General features: G+C 48.8%; 1 protein-coding gene across 5 annotated transcripts in view; it reads right to left on the bottom strand.

Moving 5' to 3' along the window:
* Positions 1-26738, bottom strand: part of MYLK (myosin light chain kinase) — a 177597-nt gene that overhangs the window by 148625 nt on the left and 2234 nt on the right. For 3 of the 5 annotated variants that reach the window (XM_075829024.1, XM_075829028.1, XM_075829030.1), the window contains exon 2: positions 6768-6926. In XM_075829024.1, coding sequence (XP_075685139.1) covers positions 6768-6926 — 159 coding nt within the window. Of the gene's footprint in view, positions 1-6767; positions 6927-9485; positions 9717-10311; positions 10400-26738 lie in introns of all 5 variants that reach the window. The other 2 variants (XM_075829025.1, XM_075829026.1) reach the window with 2 other exon arrangements.

The following is a 26738-nucleotide window of genomic DNA, read 5'->3' as shown; positions in this document are numbered from 1 at the left end:
TCATCAGTCTATTATATTATATAACACTGCACAGGGAGCAGAGATCCCTCATCATCAGTCTATTATATTATATAACGCTGCACAGGGAGCAGAGATCCCCCATCATCAGTCTATTATATTATATAACGATGCACAGGGAGCAGAGATCCCGCATCATCAGTCTATTATATTATATAACACTGCACAGGGAGCAGAGATCCCTCATCATCAGTCTATTATATTATATAACACTGCACAGGGAGCAGAGATCCCCCATCATCAGTCTATTATATTATATAACACTGCACAGGGAGCAGAGATCCCTCATCATCAGTCTATTATATTATATAACACTGCACAGGGAGCAGAGATCCCTCATCATCAGTCTATTATATTATATAACACTGCACAGGGAGCAGAGATCCCGCATCATCAGTCTATTATATTATATAACACTGCACAGGGAGCAGAGATCTCTCATCATCAGTCTATTATATTATATAACACTGCACAGGGAGCAGAGATCCCTCATCATCAGTCTATTATATTATATAACACTGCACAGGGAGCAGAGATCCCGCATCATCAGTCTATTATATTATATAACACTGCACAGGGAGCAGAGATCCCTCATCATCAGTCTATTATATTATATAACACTGCACAGGGAGCAGAGATCCCTCATCATCAGTCTATTATATTATATAACGCTGCACAGGGAGCAGAGATCCCTCATCATCAGGCTATTATATTATATAACACTGCACAGGGAGCAGAGATCCCTCATCATCAGTCTATTATATTATATAACACTGCACAGGGAGCAGAGATCCCGCATCATCAGTCTATTATATTATATAACACTGCACAGGGAGCAGAGATCCCTCATCATCAGTCTATTATATTATATAACACTGCACAGGGAGCAGAGATCCCGCATCATCAGTCTATTATATTATATAACACTGCACAGGGAGCAGAGATCCCGCATCATCAGTCTATTATATTATATAACACTGCACAGGGAGCAGAGATCCCCCATCATCAGTCTATTATATTATATAACACTGCACAGGGAGCAGAGATCCCCCATCATCAGTCTATTATATTATATAACACTGCACAGGGAGCAGAGATCCCTCATCATCAGTCTATTATATTATATAACGCTGCACAGGGAGCAGAGATCCCTCATCATCAGTCTATTATATTATATAACACAGCACAGGGAGCAGAGATCTCGCATCATCAGTCTATTATATTATATAACACTGCACAGGGAGCAGAGATCCCCCATCATCAGTCTATTATATTATATAACGCTGCACAGGGAGCAGAGATCCCTCATCATCAGTCTATTATATTATATAACACTGCACAGGGAGCAGAGATCCCGCATCATCAGTCTATTATATTATATAACACTGCACAGGGAGCAGAGATCCCTCATCATCAGTCTATTATATTATATAACACTGCACAGGGAGCAGAGATCCCCCATCATCAGTCTATTATATTATATAACACTGCACAGGGAGCAGAGATCCCCCATCATCAGTCTATTATATTATATAATACTGCACAGGGAGCAGAGATCCCGCATCATCAGGCTATTATATTATATAACACTGCACAGGGAGCAGAGATCCCTCATCATCAGTCTATTATATTATATAACACTGCACAGGGAGCAGAGATCCCGCATCATCAGTCTATTATATTATATAACGCTGCACAGGGAGCAGAGATCCCTCATCATCAGTCTATTATATTATATAACACTGCACAGGGAGCAGAGATCCCGCATCATCAGTCTATTATATTATATAACACCGCACAGGGAGCAGAGATCCCTCATCATCAGTCTATTATATTATATAACACTGCACAGGGAGCAGAGATCCCTCATCATCAGTCTATTATATAACACTGCACAGGGAGCAGAGATCCCGCATCATCAGTCTATTATATTATATAACACTGCACAGGGAGCAGAGATCCCTCATCATCAGTCTATTATATTATATAACACTGCACAGGGAGCAGAGATCCCTCATCATCAGTCTATTATATAACACTGCACAGGGAGCAGAGATCCCCCATCATCAGTCTATTATATTATATAACACTGCACAGAGAGCAGAGATCCCGCATCATCAGTCTATTATATTATATAACGCTGCACAGGGGAGCAGAGATCCCGCATCATCAGTCTATTATATTATATAACGCTGCACAGGGAGCAGAGATCCCGCATCATCAGTCTATTATATTATATAACACTGCACAGGGAGCAGAGATCCCTCATCATCAGTCTATTATATTATATAACGCTGCACAGGGAGCAGAGATCCCTCATCATCAGTCTATTATATTATATAACACTGCACAGGGAGCAGAGATCCCTCATCATCAGTCTATTATATTATATAACACTGCACAGGGAGCAGAGATCCCTCATCATCAGTCTATTATATTATATAACACTGCACAGGGAGCAGAGATCCCCCATCATCAGTCTATTATATTATATAACACAGCACAGGGAGCAGAGATCTCTCATCATCAGTCTATTATATTATATAACACTGCACAGGGAGCAGAGATCCCTCATCATCAGTCTATTATATTATATAACACTGCACAGGGAGCAGAGATCCCTCATCATCAGTCTATTATATTATATAACACTGCACAGGGAGCAGAGATCCCCCATCATCAGTCTATTATATTATATAACACAGCACAGGGAGCAGAGATCCCTCATCATCAGTCTATTATATTATATAACACTGCACAGGGAGCAGAGATCCCTCATCATCAGTCTATTATATTATATAACGCTGCACAGGGAGCAGAGATCCCGCATCATCAGGCTATTATATTATATAACACTGCACAGGGAGCAGAGATCTCGCATCATCAGTCTATTATATTATATAACACTGCACAGGGAGCAGAGATCCCGCATCATCAGTCTATTATATTATATAACGCTGCACAGGGAGCAGAGATCCCTCATCATCAGTCTATTATATTATATAACACTGCACAGGGAGCAGAGATCCCCCATCATCAGTCTATTATATTATATAACACTGCACAGGGAGCAGAGATCCCTCATCATCAGTCTATTATATTATATAACACTGCACAGGGAGCAGAGATCCCCCATCATCAGTCTATTATATTATATAACACTGCACAGGGAGCAGAGATCCCTCATCATCAGTCTATTATATTATATAACACTGCACAGGGAGCAGAGATCCCTCATCATCAGTCTATTATATTATATAACACTGCACAGGGAGCAGAGATCCCGCATCATCAGTCTATTATATTATATAACACTGCACAGGGAGCAGAGATCCCTCATCATCAGTCTATTATATTATATAACACTGCACAGGGAGCAGAGATCCCTCATCATCAGTCTATTATATTATATAACACTGCACAGGGAGCAGAGATCCCTCATCATCAGTCTATTATATTATATAACGCTGCACAGGGAGCAGAGATCCCGCATCATCAGTCTATTATATTATATAACACTGCACAGGGAGCAGAGATCCCTCATCATCAGTCTATTATATTATATAACACTGCACAGGGAGCAGAGATCCCTCATCATCAGTCTATTATATAACACTGCACAGGGAGCAGAGATCCCCCATCATCAGTCTATTATATTATATAACACTGCACAGGGAGCAGAGATCCCTCATCATCAGTCTATTATATTATATAACACTGCACAGGGAGCAGAGATCCCTCATCATCAGTCTATTATATAACGCTGCACAGGGAGCAGAGATCCCTCATCATCAGTCTATTATATTATATAACACTGCACAGGGGAGCAGAGATCCCCCATCATCAGTCTATTATATTATATAACACTGCACAGGGAGCAGAGATCCCGCATCATCAGTCTATTATATTATATAACACTGCACAGGGAGCAGAGATCCCTCATCATCAGTCTATTATATTATATAACACCGCACAGGGAGCAGAGATCCCTCATCATCAGTCTATTATATTATATAACGCTGCACAGGGGAGCAGAGATCCCGCATCATCAGTCTATTATATTATATAACACTGCACAGGGAGCAGAGATCCCTCATCATCAGTCTATTATATTATATAACACTGCACAGGGAGCAGAGATCCCCATCATCAGTCTATTATATTATATAACACTGCACAGGGAGCAGAGATCCCTCATCATCAGTCTATTATATTATATAACACTGCACAGGGAGCAGAGATCCCTCATCATCAGTCTATTATATTATATAACGCTGCACAGGGAGCAGAGATCCCCCATCATCAGTCTATTATATTATATAACACTGCACAGGGAGCAGAGATCCCTCATCATCAGTCTATTATATTATATAACGCTGCACAGGGAGCAGAGATCCCGCATCATCAGTCTATTATATTATATAACACTGCACAGGGAGCAGAGATCCCTCATCATCAGTCTATTATATTATATAACGCTGCACAGGGAGCAGAGATCCCCCATCATCAGTCTATTATATTATATAACACTGCACAGGGAGCAGAGATCCCCCATCATCAGTCTATTATATTATATAACGCTGCACAGGGAGCAGAGATCCCGCATCATCAGTCTATTATATTATATAACACTGCACAGGGAGCAGAGATCCCCCATCATCAGTCTATTATATTATATAACACTGCACAGGGAGCAGAGATCCCTCATCATCAGTCTATTATATTATATAACGCTGCACAGGGAGCAGAGATCCCTCATCATCAGTCTATTATATTATATAACGCTGCACAGGGAGCAGAGATCCCCCATCATCAGTCTATTATATTATATAACACTGCACAGGGAGCAGAGATCCCTCATCATCAGTCTATTATATTATATAACACTGCACAGGGAGCAGAGATCCCCCATCATCAGTCTATTATATTATATAACACTGCACAGGGAGCAGAGATCCCTCATCATCAGTCTATTATATTATATAACACTGCACAGGGAGCAGAGATCCCGCATCATCAGTCTATTATATTATATAACACTGCACAGGGAGCAGAGATCCCCCATCATCAGTCTATTATATTATATAACACTGCACAGGGAGCAGAGATCCCCCATCATCAGTCTATTATATTATATAACACTGCACAGGGAGCAGAGATCCCTCATCATCAGTCTATTATATTATATAACACTGCACAGGGAGCAGAGATCCCTCATCATCAGTCTATTATATTATATAACACTGCACAGGGAGCAGAGATCCCCCATCATCAGTCTATTATATTATATAACACTGCACAGGGAGCAGAGATCCCTCATCATCAGTCTATTATATTATATAACGCTGCACAGGGAGCAGAGATCCCCCATCATCAGTCTATTATATTATATAACACTGCACAGGGAGCAGAGATCCCTCATCATCAGTCTATTATATTATATAACGCTGCTATCGGTTTATAAGGTGACAGGTGATAAATCCTCGCACATTCCTGGACGGCGGCCGCTCTCACTTAATAACTGGAAAGTTGGAGCCCGGACAGTCGTCAGGATTTCCAATCATTACGCAATGCCGGGTCAGCCTGTAGACGAACGCAGAACTTGGCGGACGGCGGAGATTCTGATCGCCAAATAGAAAGTCTCGTATATCACGTCATCAAACTGCAGAGTTACCCTGCGGAGAAGGAGCGCCAGCGAAACCGTCCTAGAAACAAAGGCAGCGGCACAAAAATAATAAACAACGCGAAATGTGCTGTGACCGTCCTGTAATCCGGCATCTGACAATCCAATCACCCGGCGCAGAACTTCATAGAACCGGGAGCAGAAGCAGCAGATCCTGGAGTCCGGGTCTTGGGCTCCTGATCGTCTTGAAGTCTCTTAGCCCTCAGACCCCAGGCACACGGCCGTAATTCCGGACCCATTCACTGCTATTGTCCACGGACACCTTCCTGTTTATTCACGGGGAGGTGTCCGGGCCGTAGAAAGATATCACATGTCAAATCTTTTGCATTTTACGGGCCGTGATGACGGGCACAGCCATGTGCATGGGGCCTTACATAAATACTGTCTGATAATCCAGAAGATCTGATAATCCAGCACCCGTCAGGTCCCATTGATTCAAGTCAAAAACATTTTACTGCATATAAATAGATAGTGGAGGTAAAGCTGCTGCATGTGAGTGTCCCCCCAGCCACACAGACCCCATAAGAGCTAGGACCTCAGGTCTCAGCACTAGATACTACCGCTGTATATACAGGACGCGGCCGCCCTCCCTATACAAGGACGCGGCCGCCCTCCCTATACAAGGACGCGGCCGCCCTCCCTATACAAGGACGCGGCCGCCCTCCCTATACAAGGACGCGGCCGCCCTCCCTATACAAGGACGCGGCCGCCCTCCCTATACAAGGACGCGGCCGCCCTCCCTATACAAGGACGCGGCCGCCCTCCCTATACAAGGACGCGGCCGCCCTCCCTATACAAGGACGCGGCCGCCCTCCCTATACAAGGACGCGGCCGCCCTCCCTATACAAGGACGCGGCCGCCCTCCATATACAAGGACGCGGCCGCTCTCCATATACAAGGACGCGGCCGCTCTCCATATACAGGATACGGCCGCTCCTCTCCATATACAAGGACGCGGACGCTCTCCATATACAAGGACGCGGCCGGAGAGTCAGGTGACCGCACTGTGTGATGTCAGGACCTCTAATCACGGGTAACATGGAGAAGGGCGTCACGGCGGTCGTACCTTCCCATCAATCCGGGCCGTACTTCCCACAGAGACGCGGCTGTTCCTCGGGGGCTGGGTAAATGCTGGGGCTGCTCGGGGGAGGAGGGAGGTCGCACAGGACGCAGGGGTCTTAGCGATATTCATGTTCGACACCAGCCGCACATCCGCCATCTCCGACTGCAGGAGAGAAACAAAACTCAGATTAGTAACTGCTCACAAGAAATGGCGTTCACTTAATACTGGATGAGTAAGAGCACCTGAGAGGGACCGAGGGGGAGAGCGTCCGGGACCGAGGGGGAGAGAGTCACCAGGAGCAGCTCCCCCGGCCCACAGCCCAGTTGGTTGATTGAGCAATGTGATTGGGCACAATATAAGGTCAGGGATTAGGACCGGAGTCGAGGGTCGGGATATGACATCATATCGGCAGATCACATATAAATCGCGGAGTACAGAGGAGACAAGCTGCATGAAAACCTCACACCTTCCCCCTGACAACAGTGAGAGACAGCGGGGCCGAGCGCGGGTAACAATCTCTTCTGCAGATGGCGGGATGTGGCAGCAAATACTCATTAAAAACAACGCGAAGAGAACAAAAATCCCAAATGTTCTGCCAGAAATCCTCCAAATACTGCCCTGAAAGTAAAAGCCAATATTCAAATAAAGATCAGAGCGAGGACGTGAGCAGCGGGGGCAGGAGACGAGTGCGGCGAGCGGCGGGGGCAGGAGACGTGAGCGGCGGGGGCAGGAGACGAGTGCGGCGGGGGCAGGAGACGAGTGCGGCGGGGGCAGGAGATGAGTGCGGCAAGCGGCGGGGGCAGGAGACGAATGCGGCGGGGGCAGGAGACGAGTGCGGCGGGGGCAGGAGACGAGTGCGGCGGGGGCAGGAGACGAGTGCGGCGGGGGCAGGAGATGAGTGCGGCGAGCGGCGGGGGCAGGAGACGAGTGCGGCGGGGGCAGGAGACGGGTGCGGCGAGGGCAGGAGACGAGTGCGGCGGGGGCAGGAGACGAGTGCGGCGAGCGGCGGGGGCAGGAGACGAGTGCGGCGAGGGCAGGAGACGGGTGCGGCGAGCGGTGGGGGCAGGAGACTGGTGCGTCGAGCGGCGGGGGCAGGAGACTGGTGCGTCGAGCGGCGGGGGCAGGAGACTGGTGCGTCGAGCGGCGGGGGCAGGAGACATGAGCGGCGGGGGCAGGAGACGAGTGCGGCGAGCGGCGGGGGCAGGAGACATGAGCGGCGGGGGCAGGAGACGAGTGCGGCCAGCGGCGGGGGCAGGAGACATGAGCGGCGGGGGCAGGAGACTAGCGCGGCGAGTGGCGGGGGCAGGAGACTTGAGCGGAGGGGGCAGGAAACGTGTGCGGCGAGCGGCGGGGGCAGGAGATGGGTGCGGGGAGTACAGGAGACGGGTGCGGCGAGCGGTGGGGGCAAAAGTTGTGTGCAGAATGCGGCGGAGGCGGGAAACTGGGGCAGAAGACGTGTGCAGCGAGCGGCAGGGGCAAATCTTAAGGAAAAAAAGGAGAGAAGCAGAAGAATATATGTGCAGGAAGAGGAGAACAGTCAACATATCTCTCCTGTATCTAATCCTATCATGTGTGATACTGTCTGCTGAGCTGTGTATCTAATCCTACTAGGAGAATCTTGCCCTCATGACCTCCTATACTGGGCTATTAGGAGATGAGGGGTTGCTGGTGAGGTGTTCGGGTTTCCTCCATATAATTTCGGGCAGGTTATTATATAGGACTCGGCTCCCACTCACATTCCACATAAAAGAAATAAAACACGAGGAATCTCCGTCCATGGATGTAACAGAACGAGACACGACCTGCAGCGGAACTACATGTCCCAGCACGGCCTGGAGGAGCGCATGAGGTCACCCATAGACTTGTGGCTGCCATATTGGGGGTCACCCCCGATCTAACCAGCGGTTCCATCATTTTCACTATTCTGGCACCCCAATAAATCCCCCTCTGGACTGTTGTAGGTGAATCGTGCGCCCGGGGGCCCCTCCATCACATCAGCGACCATTCAGAACAGGACGGAAACCAGTCACTACAGGTGGAGCAGACTTGTCACTTCACACCCACAAAACGCTCAGTGATCGGGTCTAACACTCGCTGCACCCACTTAACCCCCACACGACCGGAGAGCTGTGGAGGTGACATTTCTGCTCTGTTGTTTTCTTGTAAATTCCACATTTTCTCTCGGAGATAAGACGTCTGTTTTGGTAACACGATAAACGTCTAGAAATATTTTTACTGCGAGTTTTATGGGGAATTCACGTGTTTCTTCGTTCAGGACAAATGACGATTCGCGGTCACCACAAACTGGAGCAAAAAAAAAAAAAAGATAAAAAGATCTGTAAAAGGGGAGGAGTTACGGGGGCGGAAAAAATGAAAATTCGCTAAACTTTTGCGCAAAAAAAAAAAAAAAAAAAAAAAAAGGAGAGTTTTCTACACCATAAAGCTGATCTAGTCCCGTTCACACAGCTGAGGATTCGTTACAACTTATCAATACAGGTAATTCTGCCAGCTAAATGCAGCACAAATCTCTCTCCTGCCCTGATGGTTTGTTACAATGTATCAGTCAAAGATGTTTAGCTCCCAGAGGTTTGCCTAGACCGGATACATTGTAACAAACCCTCAGCTGCGTGAGCAGGACTAGGTCAGATCTTGAAATGGTGTTTCATTGAAAGTCTATTAGAAAGTAGCAGAACGTCTCATTATACAGTGATTAATATTTACACGGATCAGAGGGTTCCCGTCGCTTCCGTCTGATCAGCTGCAGATTTTCTGTTCTTCGTTGCCAAAAATAATGTTTTTCTCCTGTAAGTGCGAGCAGGTGGGACGCAGGAATGTCAGTCCGGCCTCACTGACGCGTCATCTGCAAACTGCACTCATCCCAATCCTAAAGACAAGCGGCGCCAGCCGGTGCCAAACCTCAGATGCGGCTCATTGAGGTCCCTGGATGGACATCTGGAAAAGAGGGAAGGAACCTGGAGACAGAACCTGGAGGAACGAGTAGAAAATCTGGAGAATGTGGGGGGGGGGGTGCGGAGAGGATTGGGGGGTGCGGAGAGGATTTCCTTCCTATAAAGAATCAATAGTAGAACTTTAATAAATGTGCCGCTGCCCTATAAACGGTTAGGAAGATTCTCAGATACTTGATCTCCAGGACATACAAATCCTGGACTCGTCCTCGTGTGGAGTCTCTTAATATTTTACACATTTCTCTTAATCCTCGACATAATGTAAGCTCAGGAACTGCTCTGCAGCTCCCCATTCTTTACACTGCTGCTCTGCTCTGTTCCTTCACTATCCACGGGGCTTATGTACTGAACGGTTTGTGTCTGCAACATCCAGCGGATAAAAAATAGTCCTCACAATGTGCACCAGGTTTATCAATGTTTTGCATGATTTTCCCCCTCCCCCTCCCCGGGCATTAGACAGCTGTGGGGTGAATATGAGGGAGACTTCCAGAGATGACCCCATATATCGGACGGGTCACCACTACATTATTATACATACGACACAATCAGTCTCAAGTTCTGCCAAACCACAAGCTCCTCACCTCAGTTTTGCTGTGGAAACGTTTGTTACCGGGAGATCAATCGTCTACAGGAACCGCCGGCCGCTCACGAGTCTCCAATATCCAACAACTGAAACAAGAAAAGGAAGACCGGAGACATTATTATTATAGACAGGACACAGATCTACAGATCCAACCACAACACAGATCCAACCAGATCTACAGATCCAACCACAACACAGATCCAACCAAATCTACAGATCTAACCACAACACAGATCCAACCAAATCTACAGATCCAACCACAACACAGATCCAACCAAATCTACAGATCTAACCACAACACAGATCCAACCAGATCTACAGATCCAATCACAACACAGATCCAACCAGATCTACAGATCCAACCACAACACAGATCCAACCAGATCTACAGATCCAACCACAACACAGATCCAACCAGATCTACAGATCCAACCACAACACAGATCCAACCAAATCTACAGATCTAACCACAACACAGATCCAACCAAATCTACAGATCCAACCACAACACAGATCCAACCAAATCTACAGATCTAACCACAACACAGATCCAACCAGATCTACAGATCCAATCACAACACAGATCCAACCAGATCTACAGATCCAACCACAACACAGATCCAACCAGATCTACAGATCCAACCACAACACAGATCCAAGCAGATCTACAGATCCAATCACAACACAGATCCAACCAGATCTACAGATCCAACCACAACACAGATCCAACCAGATCTACAGATCCAATCACAACACAGATCCAACCAGATCTACAGATCCAACCACAACACAGATCCAACCAGATCTACAGATCCACCCACAACACAGATCCAACCAGATCTACAGATCCAATCACAACACAGATCCAACCAGATCTACAGATCCAACCACAACACAGATCCATCCACAACACAAATCCAACCAGATCTACAGATCCAATCACAACACAGATCCAACCACAACACAGATCCAACCAGATCTACAGATCCAATCACAACACAGATCCAACCACAACACAAATCCAACCAGATCTACAGATCAAATCCCAAACACAGATCCAATCACAACACAGATCCAACCAGATCTACAGATCAAATCCCAAACACAGATCCAACCACAACACAAATCCAACCAGATCTACAGATCAAATCCCAAACACAGATCCAATCACAACACAGATCCAACCAGATGTACAGATCCAACCACAACACAGATCTACAGATCCAACCAGAACATAGATATTATTTGATGATTTCGAGCCCGAGCACAGATCCGATCAGAACAAAGATACTTTGTGATCATCTTGAGCCCCTTTACTCATAAACAGCAATGTAGATAAGAGATACATTCCCCGCTCCCGCGATATATTATATTATTATTGCCCTTTCTTTGGCTGGTGTCATTGCCTGGCAGCAGTCGTGTGACCGGGGGGGGGACCGCCATCTCTGGACTTCGGGTCAGACATTACCGCTAGAACAATCTCTCTGCCCCTGCACATAGAAGCGGCTCCCAGCGCAGCATTACCCAGAAGCCCCCGCTCTGATGGAGCCACCATTGTGTCTTTAGGGGATGGGGCTCCTTAATTTGTCCTATTTTGGATTTATAGTAGAAAACTGCAATAAGGAGACCCCGGGGAATAAAGGAGCGGGCAGGTCCCAGCCGTACATCTCTGCAGCGTCAATAGCGGCTTCTGTTCTGCGCCCTCCTGTATTACACAACAATCAGAACTCTGCACGTACAAGATCCTGACAACCGGCTGCAGAGACGGGCGAGCGCAGGGCTGGAGCGGCAGATGATACACAGCGTCCCCCTGAACCAAAATACCCCCCGGTAAATATAAATCATGGAGTCGTCTTCTGCTGGTAAGTGACCTATTACATCTGAATCTGGGTGACAATCAACGTGGCCGCCTCTACAACTCCACAAGGGCGATCACCCAACTTTCCTAGATGACAGAATGGCAAATGCACCGGTACATGCAGTGATACATGAACAGGCTCAGACCACAGTCTATCCACAATCCATCACACTATCGCTTGTGTTTACATCACAGAGCATTGTCTAGACCGGATACAATTGTAACAAACCCTCAGCTGTGAGAAGTATTAGATCTATTCAAGTTTTCAGCCTCTGGAGAAAAACAGGAGAATTCCAAATTCTCTGACAGCAAGCGGAGATCTTGAAAATGATGAGGAATTAAAACGCAACGTCTATTATAAATTTGCAGAACTTTTTCTTACAAATGAATTAGCCTTTAATAAAACTGGACTGACCCTTCACTATAAACACGCCGAACGATCGCGATTTGCATCAGAAAATGGGAACGTGACACCTTCCTCTGAGTCCGCCGGTCCCGCACATTGTATTAGTAATATATACAGGTAGAGCAGCCAGAGAGGACGCCGCCCGCCTGTTTCACCCCCATACCCCGGCCGTGGAGACCAGACTGGTTCCTGGATCTGGCTGAACACGTTTGTCGCTCCGACCTCCAGTCAATCATTGTTCTCCCAGCATTGAAGAGACACAAGTCCCCACCGAAGCTCCCGGCGCCTGCAGGTGGGGAGGGGGGGGGGGGAAATCAGCCTCCTGCAGGTGGGGAGGGGGGGGGGAATCAGCCTCCTGCAGGTGGGGGGGGGGGGGGAAATCAGCCTCCTGCAGGTGGGGAGGGGGGGGGGGAATCAGCCTCCTGCAGGTGGGGAGGGGGGGGGAATCAGCCTCCTGCAGGTGGGGAGGGGGGGGGGAATCAGCCTCCTGCAGGTGGGGAGGGGGGGGGGGAATCAGCCTCCTGCAGGTGGGGAGGGCGGGGGGGGGGGGGTCGGCCTCCATGCTGGCGCACACAGCTGACAATCACACGCACACAATGCCCATCAACCAAAACCACCAACAATGGTCGCAAAGCAAATATTCATCTCTGATCACCATTTATATGCAGATAAAAACCACATAAACAGCGTCGTCACTGAGGGGGGGGGATATTAAGACGAGAGCTTCACGCGGCGCAGGAATAAAACGGCCCAAATGTATCAGAAGATTTACGCCTCTTAATAAATTTGCCGCATCTTTGCCTCTCCATGCACCAGGAAATCAAATCCAGGCCGGCTAGGAGCAGACGTATACAACGCCATTTCTGGTGTAAATTATAGTAAAGCTGTTAATCCATGGAAGGCCACGCCTCTCCACTTATCCCCGCCCACTTTTGAAAACAGGGTAAAACAGCATAAAGTTGCAATATTTTGTAAATTCACAATATTCGAGTAAAGTTGTTAATAAATTCCCCCCACTGCGTACATACAGTCCTGTATTAATGCAGAGTTACATCCTGTATTATACTCCAGAGCTGCACTCACTATTCTGCTGGTGGAGTCACTGTGTACATATATTACATTACTTATCCCGTACTGATCCTGAGTTACATCCTGTATTATACTCCAGAGCTGCACTCACTATTCTGCTGGTGGAGTCACTGTGTACATATATTACATTACTTATCCCGTACTGATCCTGAGTTATATCCTGTATTATACTCCAGAGCTGCACTCACTATTCTGCTGGTGGAATCACTGTGTACATACATTACTTATCCTGTACTGATCCTGAGTTATATCCAGTATTATACTCCAGAGCTGCACTCACTATTCTGCTGGTGGAGTCACTGTGTACATACATTACTTATCCTGTACTGATCCTGAGTTACATCCTGTATTATACTCCAGAGCTGCACTCACTATTCTGCTGGTGGAGTCACTGTGTACATACATTACATTACCTATCCTGTACTGATCCTGAGTTATATCCTGTATTATACTCCAGAGCTGCACTCACTATTCTGCTGGTGGAGTCACTGTGTACATACATTACATTACTTATCCTGTACTGATCCTGAGTTACATCCTGTATTATACTCCAGAGCTGCACTCACTATTCTGCTGGTGGAGTCACTGTGTACATACATTACATTACTTATCCTGTACTGATCCTGAGTTACCTCCTGTATTATACTCCAGAGCTGCACTCACTATTCTGCTGGTGGTGTCACTGTGTACATACATTACATTACTTATCCTGTACTGATCCTGAGTTACATCCTGTATTATACTCCAGAGCTGCACTCACTATTCTGATGGTGGTGTTATTATTCTATTAGAAAGTTACAGAACTTTTATTATACACAGTAGAGTCACATTATTATGACCACAAAATAAAAGTAGAATACCGCTCTAACAGTTTAAGGACACACAACTTAGAAGAAAAGTCCTTAGTCAATGTCCTTCCCCCAGCACGTACCCAGATAGAAAATGAATAAAGGTTTAATACTTTTATTTTGTACTTACTTTTGAGTGTTGCAGATTGAACTCGTTTTATACCTGCTCCGGTTTTTCATTGTTTTAGTAGAGTGCAACAGAAACACTACAAAATTATGACATTATTCTGAGCAGCATTGACAGCAGGTAATCTCCAGAGTGACCGCCATGGGCAGCAGTAGACGGGCGGGGAGTGATCTATAAGGTGCTGGTCGGGGGTCTCCGGTATTGGGCGCCGTGCTGACTGCAGAGGGTGCGTGGGGGGGGGGGGGGAATCCATAGAGTGAACAAGAAGATCGAGGTCCCACAGGTGCTGAATTGGGTTCAGGTCTGGAGAATTAGGGGGACGGGAAGTACTTGGGGGTCTTGGTCGGGCTCTTCCTGTCGGACATTTCTAGCCGTGTGACACGTCGTTGTGTTGCTGGAAGATTCCACCTGCCCCAGGGAAGACAATCAGCATGTAGGGGGGACGTGATCTGCCGATCATCCATCGGAGAAGGCGACGCTCCGCCGATCATCCATCGGAGAAGACGACCCTCCGCCGATCATCCATCGGAGAAGACGACCCTCCGCCGATCATCCATCGGAGAAGACGACCCTCCGCCGATCATCCATCGGAGAAGACGACCCTCCGCCGATCATCCATCGGAGAAGACGACCCTCCGCCGATCATCCATCGGAGAAGACGACCCTCCGCCGATCATCCATCGGAGAAGACGACCCTCCGTCGATCATCCATCGGAGAAGACGACCCTCCGCCGATCATCCATCGGAGAAGACGACCCTCCGCCGATCATCCATCGGAGAAGACGACCCTCCGCCGATCATCGGTGGTCCAAATCCGATCCTGCCGCGCAAACTGAAGCCTTTTTCTCCGCTGCAGCTTTGTTACATAGGAGCGGTGACGTCCGTCGGCTTCGGAGCCCCATACGCAGGGATTCGCATGTTGTTTTAGACGCACGTCTGGTCGTCCCCTGGATGATTTTCACGGTGAGCTGCTCCACTGTAGCGTGTCGTTCGGCCCTCGCTCACCTTCGTAGCCGACGTTCACCTCTCACATCAATGGCGCGTGGTGCTCGGCAGTTTCCACGTCGGTTATTCCCAATGGCGCCATTTGTCCACTCACGATACCCTGTCACCACAGCAGCACGCGAACAGTTCACAAACTGCACTGTGTGAGAAATACGGGCACCCCGGACCGAGAGCCGATAATCATCCCTTATTACAACTCTGATAAATCGCCCGTTACCCATGACAACGAGTGATCAGACAGCCGACCGTACCCCTTATATACCCACCGAGCCCACCACACATCACTGCCTTCATGGGCCACGCGCTGCCGACATGGAAAGTAGGAGGTGGTCGTAATAATAATGGGACTGGACTGTGTACGTAGATTCAACCTAATCATTATATACAACTGGGAAACCCCTTTAAGAGCTCAGCTCCCTGTCCCCTATTAAATGCTGCTGGTATTTCATGTACTTCTTTATGGTCTTACATGCTCTCCACCTGCGGCCGCGGCTCCACGGAGAGGACTAAACGTTACCATATAGCACCTGCAGCACTGTCATAGGATCGATATCCATGGAGGAGAAGCCCAAAACGTCATTTACCTTCTGACCCCCCCGCCCCCTGATTGACTCACTGCTTGTATTATCTTGACCATCCTGGTGTCACCCGGCGGAGGTCAATGTCCTGCCTGTCACATCCGCACATGTGGTCGCTGGCCGGGGGGGGGGGGGGGGTTCGCAGCCTTGACCCCTCCTGACACTTTGTATCAGCCACAGATTCATCTGACAAAACTCCAAACTACTGGTGCGCACCACTCGTCCCATTAGATTGTCAGCTCTTGTGGACAGCAGGACCCTCTCTCCTTACTGTTGGATGATTTTAGTTCTATGTGTCCCGTGATATATTTACGGCTTCCCCAGCGTTGATGGAGGCGACATATAGAGATCATTATTATATGTTAACGAACGACTCTAACAATAATGGGGGTTGTACTTCTTTAGCCCCTCCTCCAGGTGGAAGTTATGAACACAATATAATGAATGTAGAGAAGTGGACACATACACAAACCAGTCGTCAATATTCCAATAACTGGCGCCAGGCTACAGGTATTATGACGCGAAGACCCCACAAATCTCTATATAAAATCAGGCTGGGTGACAAATACAGAGGAAGAAGTAAACCGGACCATATTGGTAGTCACCCAGCTTTCCCAGACACCTGAACAGAAAATCCCCCCAGCTCTAGTATCACATCTCCTGCTCCCATATCGGTTCATAACCAGGCGGGATTTACCACTCAGGAATAGTAAAGCTGAGTGACAACTACGGAAGGACCTGTAATCCCCAGATTGGCAGTCACCCAGCTTTCCCCGACATGGATGGAACTCAGGAACAGCGGATGAGAAATGATAACAAGTTGACAGAAGAGGACGACTCTTCGTATTACGGCTCTGTATAACCCCCGAGGTGTACGGAGCCATAATCGGACACCCATGGGGCCTTGCGGTTCGGTATGGCGGCTTTCTGTGGCACGCTCTATAGGACGACATATTCTCCCCTAGAAGAAAATCTCTGACATGCGGCTTTGCAGTATCTGTGCCCCCGTATAGCCTTCTGCTGGGGGCAGGAATCCCACAGACTGGACCCCACATCATCTTCATGGCGTTCCCATCTCCTTATCACCAGGAGACCCGGTCCCTATAATTAGATGGAGGACGGTTTATTACTTTATCAGCGCGAGGCAGGCGCCGCACGAGTCATTGTGGTCGCCCAAACAATGAGAGGAGGCTCAGACAATACAATGAAACGCTTCCAGCCCTCACTATGGATACAACGTACCGGTTACCCTATAGATACAACGTACCGGTCACTCCCTAGGGATACAACGTACCGGTCACTCCCTAGGGATACAACGTACCGGTCACTCCCTAGGGATACAACGTACCGGTCACTCCCTAGGGATACAACGTACCGGTCACTCCCTAGGGATACAACGTACCGGTCACTCCCTATGGATACAACGTACCGGTCACTCCCTATGGATACAACGTACCGGTCACTCCCTATAGACACAACGTACCGGTCACTCCCTATAGACACAACGTACCGGTCACTCCCTAGGGATACAACGTACCGGTCACTCCCTAGGGATACAACGTACCGGTCACTCCCTAGGGATACAACGTACCGGTCACTCCCTAGGGATACAACGTACCGGTCACTCCCTAGGGATACAACGTACCGGTCACTCCCTAGGGATACAACGTACCGGTCACTCCCTAGGGATACAACGTACCGGTCACTCCCTAGGGATACAACGTACCGGTCACTCCCTAGGGATACAACGTACCGGTCACTCCCTAGGGATACAACGTACCGGTCACTCCCTAGGGATACAACGTACCGGTCACTCCCTAGGGATACAACGTACCGGTCACTCCCTAGGGATACAACGTACCGGTCACTCCCTAGGGATACAACGTACCGGTCACTCCCTAGGGATACAACGTACCGGTCACTCCCCTAGGGATACAACGTACCGGTCACTCCCTAGGGATACAACGTACCGGTCACTCCCTAGGGATACAACGTACCGGTCACTCCCTAGGGATACAACGTACCGGTCACTCCCTAGGGATACAACGTACCGGTCACTCCCTAGGGATACAACGTACCGGTCACTCCCTAGGGATACAACGTACCGGTCACTCCCTAGGGATACAACGTACCGGTCACTCCCTAGGGATACAACGTACCGGTCACTCCCTAGGGATACAACGTACCGGTCACTCCCTAGGGATACAACGTACCGGTCACTCCCTAGGGATACAACGTACCGGTCACTCCCTAGGGATACAACGTACCGGTCACTCCCTAGGGATACAACGTACCGGTCACTCCCTATGGATACACCGTACCGGTCACTCCCTATGGATACAACGTACCGGTCACTCCCTATGGATACAACGTACCGGTCACTCCCTATGGATACAACGTACCGGTCACTCCCTATGGATACAACGTACCGGTCACTCCCTATGGATACAACGTACCGGTCACTCCCTATGGATACAACGTACCGGTCACTCCCTATGGATACAACGTACCGGTCACTCCCTATGGATACAACGTACCGGTCACTCCCTATGGATACAACGTACCGGTCACTCCCTATGGATACAACGTACCGGTCACTCCCTATGGATACAACGTACCGGTCACTCCCTATGGATACAACGTACCGGTCACTCCCTATGGATACAACGTACCGGTCACTCCCTATGGATACAACGTACCGGTCACTCCCTATGGATACAACGTACCGGTCACTCCCTATGGATACAACGTACCGGTCACTCCCTATGGATACAACGTACCGGTCACTCCCTATGGATACAACGTACCGGTCACTCCCTATGGATACAACGTACCGGTCACTCCCTATGGATACAACGTACCGGTCACTCTATGGATACAACGTACCGGTCACTCTATGGATACAACGTACCGGTCACTCCCTATAGATACAACGTACCGGTCTCTCCCTATGGATACAACGTACCGGTCACTCCCTATGGATACAACGTACCGGTCACTCCATAGATACAACGTACCGGTCACTCCCTATGGATACAACGTACCGGTCACTCCCTAGGGATACAACGTACCGGTCACTCCCTAGGGATACAACGTACCGGTCACTCCCTAGGGATACAACGTACCGGTCACTCCCTAGGGATACAACGTACCGGTCACTCCCTAGGGATACAACGTACCGGTCACTCCCTAGGGATACAACGTACCGGTCACTCCCTAGGGATACAACGTACCGGTCACTCCCTAGGGATACAACGTACCGGTCACTCCCTAGGGATACAACGTACCGGTCACTCCCTAGGGATACAACGTACCGGTCACTCCCTAGGGATACAACGTACCGGTCACTCCCTAGGGATACAACGTACCGGTCACTCCCTAGGGATACAACGTACCGGTCACTCCCTAGGGATACAACGTACCGGTCACTCCCTAGGGATACAACGTACCGGTCACTCCCTAGGGATACAACGTACCGGTCACTCCCTAGGGATACAACGTACCGGTCACTCCCTAGGGATACAACGTACCGGTCACTCCCTAGGGATACAACGTACCGGTCACTCCCTAGGGATACAACGTACCGGTCACTCCCTAGGGATACAACGTACCGGTCACTCCCTAGGGATACAACGTACCGGTCACTCCCTAGGGATACAACGTACCGGTCACTCCCTAGGGATACAACGTACCGGTCACTCCCTAGGGATACAACGTACCGGTCACTCCCTAGGGATACAACGTACCGGTCACTCCCTAGGGATACAACGTACCGGTCACTCCCTAGGGATACAACGTACCGGTCACTCCCTAGGGATACAACGTACCGGTCACTCCCTAGGGATACAACGTACCGGTCACTCCCTAGGGATACAACGTACCGGTCACTCCCTAGGGATACAACGTACCGGTCACTCCCTAGGGATACAACGTACCGGTCACTCCCTAGGGATACAACGTACCGGTCACTCCCTAGGGATACAACGTACCGGTCACTCCCTAGGGATACAACGTACCGGTCACTCCCTAGGGATACAACGTACCGGTCACTCCCTAGGGATACAACGTACCGGTCACTCCCTAGGGATACAACGTACCGGTCACTCCCTAGGGATACAACGTACCGGTCACTCCCTAGGGATACAACGTACCGGTCACTCCCTAGGGATACAACGTACCGGTCACTCCCTAGGGATACAACGTACCGGTCACTCCCTAGGGATACAACGTACCGGTCACTCCCTAGGGATACAACGTACCGGTCACTCCCTAGGGATACAACGTACCGGTCACTCCCTAGGGATACAACGTACCGGTCACTCCCTAGGGATACAACGTACCGGTCACTCCCTAGGGATACAACGTACCGGTCACTCCCTAGGGATACAACGTACCGGTCACTCCCTAGGGATACAACGTACCGGTCACTCCCTAGGGATACAACGTACCGGTCACTCCCTAGGGATACAACGTACCGGTCACTCCCTAGGGATACAACGTACCGGTCACTCCCTAGGGATACAACGTACCGGTCACTCCCTAGATACAACGTACCGGTCACTCCCTATAGATACAACGTACCGGTCACTCCCTATAGATACAACGTACCGGTCACTCCCTATAGATACAACGTACCGGTCACTCCCTATAGATACAACGTACCGGTCACTCCCTATGGATACAACGTACCGGTCACTCCCTATGGATACAACGTACCGGTCACTCCCTATGGATACAACGTACCGGTCACTCCCTATGGATACAACGTACCGGTCACTCCCTATGGATACAACGTACCGGTCACTCCTATGGATACAACGTACCGGTCACTCCCTATGGATACAACGTACCGGTCACTCCCTATGGATACAACGTACCGGTCACTCCCTATGGATACAACGTACCGGTCACTCCCTATGGATACAACGTACCGGTCACTCCCTATGGATACAACGTACCGGTCACTCCCTATGGATACAACGTACCGGTCACTCCCTATGGATACAACGTACCGGTCACTCCCTATGGATACAACGTACCGGTCACTCCCTATGGATACAACGTACCGGTCACTCCCTATGGATACAACGTACCGGTCACTCCCTATGGATACAACGTACCGGTCACTCCCTATGGATACAACGTACCGGTCACTCCCTATGGATACAACGTACCGGTCACTCCCTATGGATACAACGTACCGGTCACTCCCTATGGATACAACGTACCGGTCACTCCCTATGGATACAACGTACCGGTCACTCCCTATGGATACAACGTACCGGTCACTCCCTATGGATACAACGTACCGGTCACTCCCTATGGATACAACGTACCGGTCACTCCCTATGGATACAACGTACCGGTCACTCTATGGATACAACGTACCGGTCACTCTATGGATACAACGTACCGGTCACTCTATGGATACAACGTACCGGTCACTCTATGGATACAATGTACCGGTCACTCTATGGATACAACGTACCGGTCACTCTATGGATACAACGTACCGGTCACTCTATGGATACAACGTACCGGTCACTCTATGGATACAACGTACCGGTCACTCTATGGATACAACGTACCGGTCACTCTATGGATACAACGTACCGGTCACTCTATGGATACAACGTACCGGTCACTCCCTATAGATACAACGTACCGGTCTCTCCCTATGGATACAACGTACCGGTCACTCCCTATGGATACAACGTACCGGTCACTCCCTATGGATACAACGTACCGGTCACTCCATAGATACAACGTACCGGTCACTCCCTATAGATACAACGTACCGGTCACTCCATAGATACAACGTACCGGTCTCTCCCTATAGATACAATTCTATATAGATTCATTGTCACAATTCATCTGTAAATCAATGTGGTGACTGCAGAATCCTCGCAACGCTCGGCACGACCTGCAGGATGGAGACGACATCGACCTCCGTGAACAACATCTTTATTATTATTGTAGTGAATTATCATTTTGCACTTAAAAGAAAGTGGATACAAGTTTTGCGTGCGGAGGAAACGTGAGATTCTGGGGGGTGATCAGCGCAAGAACGGCCGGAGCAGAAAATAATAAGGAACTGAGAAAACAGGAATTCCCTAATAAATAAGTGATGACAATGAGGGGACCGGCAGGGATATAACGGACATCTCCGCAGGACGCGTTCACACTTACGGATTCTGCATCAGTATCTGGAAGACAAAACCAGAAGTGGATCCAAATACGGCAGAGGTGCGGACCATCACTCTATCATCTCCTCTGCGCAGGGTCAATACTGACCTAAATCCTGCCGTGTGCGTCTTCGAGGGGAATGTTCACATGAGTCGTTGTTTGTGGCGGTTTTTGCTGCGATTTTCGTAATTGCAGCAAACATCCTGCAGTTTTAAGCAACGATGGCACTTTTTTTTCCTGTGATTATAAAATTTAACATTAAAGAAAAAAAAAAAAAAAAAAATCGACTCATGTAAACAATCCCGAAGACTCTATTCACACAGTGCAGTTATTGAAGCCACAACCAGGTGAAAAAAAGAAAATAAGTAGAACCTTTCTTGTACTTCCCCTCCCTTTACAATTCAAACCTGGTTGTGGCTACAAAAATTGCAAAGAAACAAAACTGCACTGTGTGAATGCGGCCTAAAGAAGCAATGGACGGGATCGGTCCGCTGGTGTGGAGTCCTCGCCATTATCCTCATCTCCTGCACAGGTTACAGATGCCGGTGACAACCACTTATGGCCGCCATTGCTCTGCTGATCGTGGTGGTCACCCGGCTACTTGTCATGATATATAAACCTGCACGGTCCCTGCTGTCCCGTCCGCGCCGCCCCAGCAAAAAATAACCATGTATTTTATTCATGAACCTGAAGGCTCAGGATGAACAGAGATCTGGGTACAAAGTAGACAGAGCAGTGAGGGTATGTTCACACGAGGGCGTCCGTTACGGCTGAAACTACGGGGATGTTTTCAGGAGAAAACAGCCCAGTCATTTCAGCCGTAACGGCATGTGCAGGCGCTTGAACGCCGCGTCCATTACGGGCATAATTGGCGCTGCTTTTCATTGGAGTCAATGAATAACGGCTCCAATTACGCCCCAAGAAGTGACATGACACTTCTTTGACGCGGGCGTCTATTTACGCGCCGTCATTTGACAGCGGCGCGTAAATATACGCCTCGTGTGAACAGACAAACGTCAGCCCATCGCTTTCAATGGGCAGATGTTTGTCAACGCTTTCAAGCCGCATTTTTCGTCCGTAATTAGTGTGTGTGAACATGCCCTAAGGCCGGATTCACACGAGCGTGTTCGGTCTATAATGGACAGAACGTATTTTGGCCGCAAGTCCCGGACCGAACACACTGCAGGGAGCCGGGAGCATCATAGTTATGTATGAAGACATGATTACAGGGACAGTTGTCCTGCAGCAAGGCAGGGACTCCTAGCGTCGTACATAACTATGATGCCCGGCTCCCTGCAGTGTGTTCGGTCCGGGACTTGCGGCCGAAATACGTTCCGTCCGACGTTAATGTGCTCGTGTGAACCCGGCCTAAAGAAGAGACGACAAGCAAATAGAAATAAGCAGGGTTGCAGCATAAGAGTCTGTTCACACACAAAATTAAAACCATGTGAAAATTCGGAGCGGTTTTCAAGGGTTAAACCGCTCCTGATTTTCAGACGTTTTTTAAGCCACTCACGATTTTCGCTGCGTTTTTTACGGCTGTTTTTCTATCGAGTCAATGAAAAACGGCTCCAAAAACGGCTCAAGTGACCTGCACTTTTTACAAGGCTTTTTTTCACGCAGCCATTATGTGGGAACTGAACGCCATTTTTCCTATTGAAATCAACGGCAGATGTTAGAAGGCGTTCAGCCCCTGCACTTTTAGCCGTTTTCCGGGCGTTTACGGCCCGAAAAAAAGATTGTGTGAACATACCCTTAGGGGACGTTTACGCAAGATTTTTAGACGTTTTTCGGTGTGTTACCGCCTCCAAACATCTGCCCATTAATTTCAATGTGAAAACCGGCGTTTTATTCGGACGGGGCGTTTTTTTAATGCGGCTTTAAAAAAATGGCGCATGTCACATCTTGAGCCGTTTTTGGAGCCGTTCACACGCTAAACGAAAAACGTCTGTAAAATACGGAGCTTTTCAAGGGTAAACAGCCTCTGAGTTTCAGCCGTTTTATAAGGAAACATTTTTTGATGCGTTTTTTGCGGCCGTTTTTGGAGCGGATTTTCTATTCACGCAATGAAAAACGGCTCAAGAAGTGACCGGCTTGTGCACGCGGCTTATCGGCAGACGTTTCTTGGGCCGTAAACTACCTGAAAACGGAAGCTGAACGCCTCCAAACATCTGGCCATTGATTTCAATGGGAAAAACGCCATTTCGTTCCCACATTTTTTGTGCAGCCGTTTGAAAAAAACGGCACGTAAAAAAAAAAAAAAAAAAAACTTTTTTTTCGGGCCTCCATTTTTGGAGCCTTTTTTCATTGTGTCAATAGAAAAACAGCTCCAAAAACCGCCGCAAAAAACGCATAAAAAAACGGCTGATGCTTAAAAAACGGCTGAAAATCAGAGGCTGGTTACCCTTGAAAACTGCTCCGTGTTTTACAGCCATTTTTCGTTTTGCGTGTGAACAGAGCCTAAAGCACGGGTCCATGAATGAAACAAGGGGTGGATTTCGGACTACCTCAGGCTCCAACAGACATAGCAGCTGAGCTGGAGTCACTGATGGAGCCGCCGCGGGAGAAGTTCAGCGTTTCCACGGGACAGGAGTCGTGCTTTCACCTCCATCAAGCAGCGCGGCGAATCGTTGATACCTCTGGAGAAGTGTGAACAAGCCCTAAACAGCGACCTCCGATATTCTAGGGGCCGGCGACTCGGAGGATCCTGACGAATCAGAGAATGCGACTCATCTGCGGTTGTGATTTTAGCATTTCCAGGAATCATAAGGGGATGTTCACACGGCCGTAAACGCCTCAAAAATCGGAAGCAGACATCTGCCCATTGATTTCAAAAGGAAAACGGCGTTCTGTTCCAACGGAGTGTTTTTGGCGGCGTTTTTTTACGCGTAAAAATACGGCAGCAAAAAAGAAGCGCAGGACACTTTTGAGCCGTTTTCCAAAGACTATTGAAAAAAGCTCCAAAAACGGACGTGAAAAACGCAGCGAAAATCACGAGTGGCACAAAAAAAACATCTGAAAATCAGGAGCCGTTTTCTCTTGTATTTTGAGACTTTTTTGAGTTTGTGTGTGAACATCGCCTAATCCTTAGGGCCTGTTCACACTGAGTATTTTGACGAGCTTTTTGGAGCGGAAACCACTCGGCAAAACTCGTCAAAAACTGGCCGAAAATGCCTCCCATTGATTTCTATGGGAGGCGGGGGCGGTTTTCACCCGGTAAAACCGCCTTGCGGGACAGAGAAGGGACATGCCTATCTTCGCGCGTTTACGCCTCTGACCTCCCATTGACATCAATGGGAGGCAGAGAAAGCGTATTTCGCAGAGTTCTTTGCCCGTAGCACTCAATGGCCGTGGGCGAAAAACGCGGCGAAAATCGTGGCAAACGACGTGCAGGAAGCACAAAATCTGCCTCAAAATGCCAAACGGAATTTTGAGGCAGAATTTTCCTCCTGCAAAAAACTCAGTGTGAACGAGGCCTTATAGAGCCGCCAATAAGACGTAGATCAGAGCAGAGCCCGTACCCAGCGCCCGGCTGACCCCCGCCTCATTGTGTCCCCCCCACTATATTTCATCATTGTCAACTTTCTATTCAACTTACTTCAAAGAAGAACCCCCAAACTGAGCGACAGCCTCCCACCCAGCGCCATTGTGTGGCCAGGCCACGGCTCCTACCAAACGTCTCCAGATTCTACCCAATGTGCCCCGCCAGCTACTAACCCGGCTCTGCCGCATGAACCGGCGCAGACCCCACATTATAACCCCCAACAATGCTTAAAGGGGCGGCCGGAGTTAAAGATCCCACTCGGCTCATTCCCGTTCCCGCATATCACAGCGAGATCACAACAAAGGGGGGATTGTGGACGCAGCCACGACGGTGATTCAGAGGTAAAGAAAAGGGGGTCCCTGGATTAACCTCCGAGCTGCTGGAACCTTCTGATCACTCATGTTCACAACACAAAGGAGACAAAGAGCAAAATCCAAGGGTAGAAACTCTCCTTAATGGGGCCCAACAGATGGCGGATTACCAGACGTTCCGGATTATCAGAGAGAAGATAATACACAGGACGTTCCCCAGCACAGAACCGGAGGGTGAAGCCATTACCGCGCCGCCCGCAATAATACAATATAGAATCGGCTGCCGCTAATGATCCGGAGGACGCTGCAGATTATCTCAGCTCAACCGCTTCACAATATTCCGGATTATCAGGCGGTTCTGCGCAAAAACCAGAATAATAGAGGTCAGATTAAATCCAGATTACGGCTTCTGCCCGTACACCGCGCTGATGACGTCACATCGGACGCTGCACCGCACTGGGTCCTACAACCGT

Source organism: Rhinoderma darwinii, chromosome 6, assembly GCF_050947455.1.
Source record: "Rhinoderma darwinii isolate aRhiDar2 chromosome 6, aRhiDar2.hap1, whole genome shotgun sequence".
Classification (NCBI taxonomy): domain Eukaryota; kingdom Metazoa; phylum Chordata; class Amphibia; order Anura; family Rhinodermatidae; genus Rhinoderma; species Rhinoderma darwinii.
This window is presented reverse-complemented; position numbering and strand designations above follow the sequence as displayed.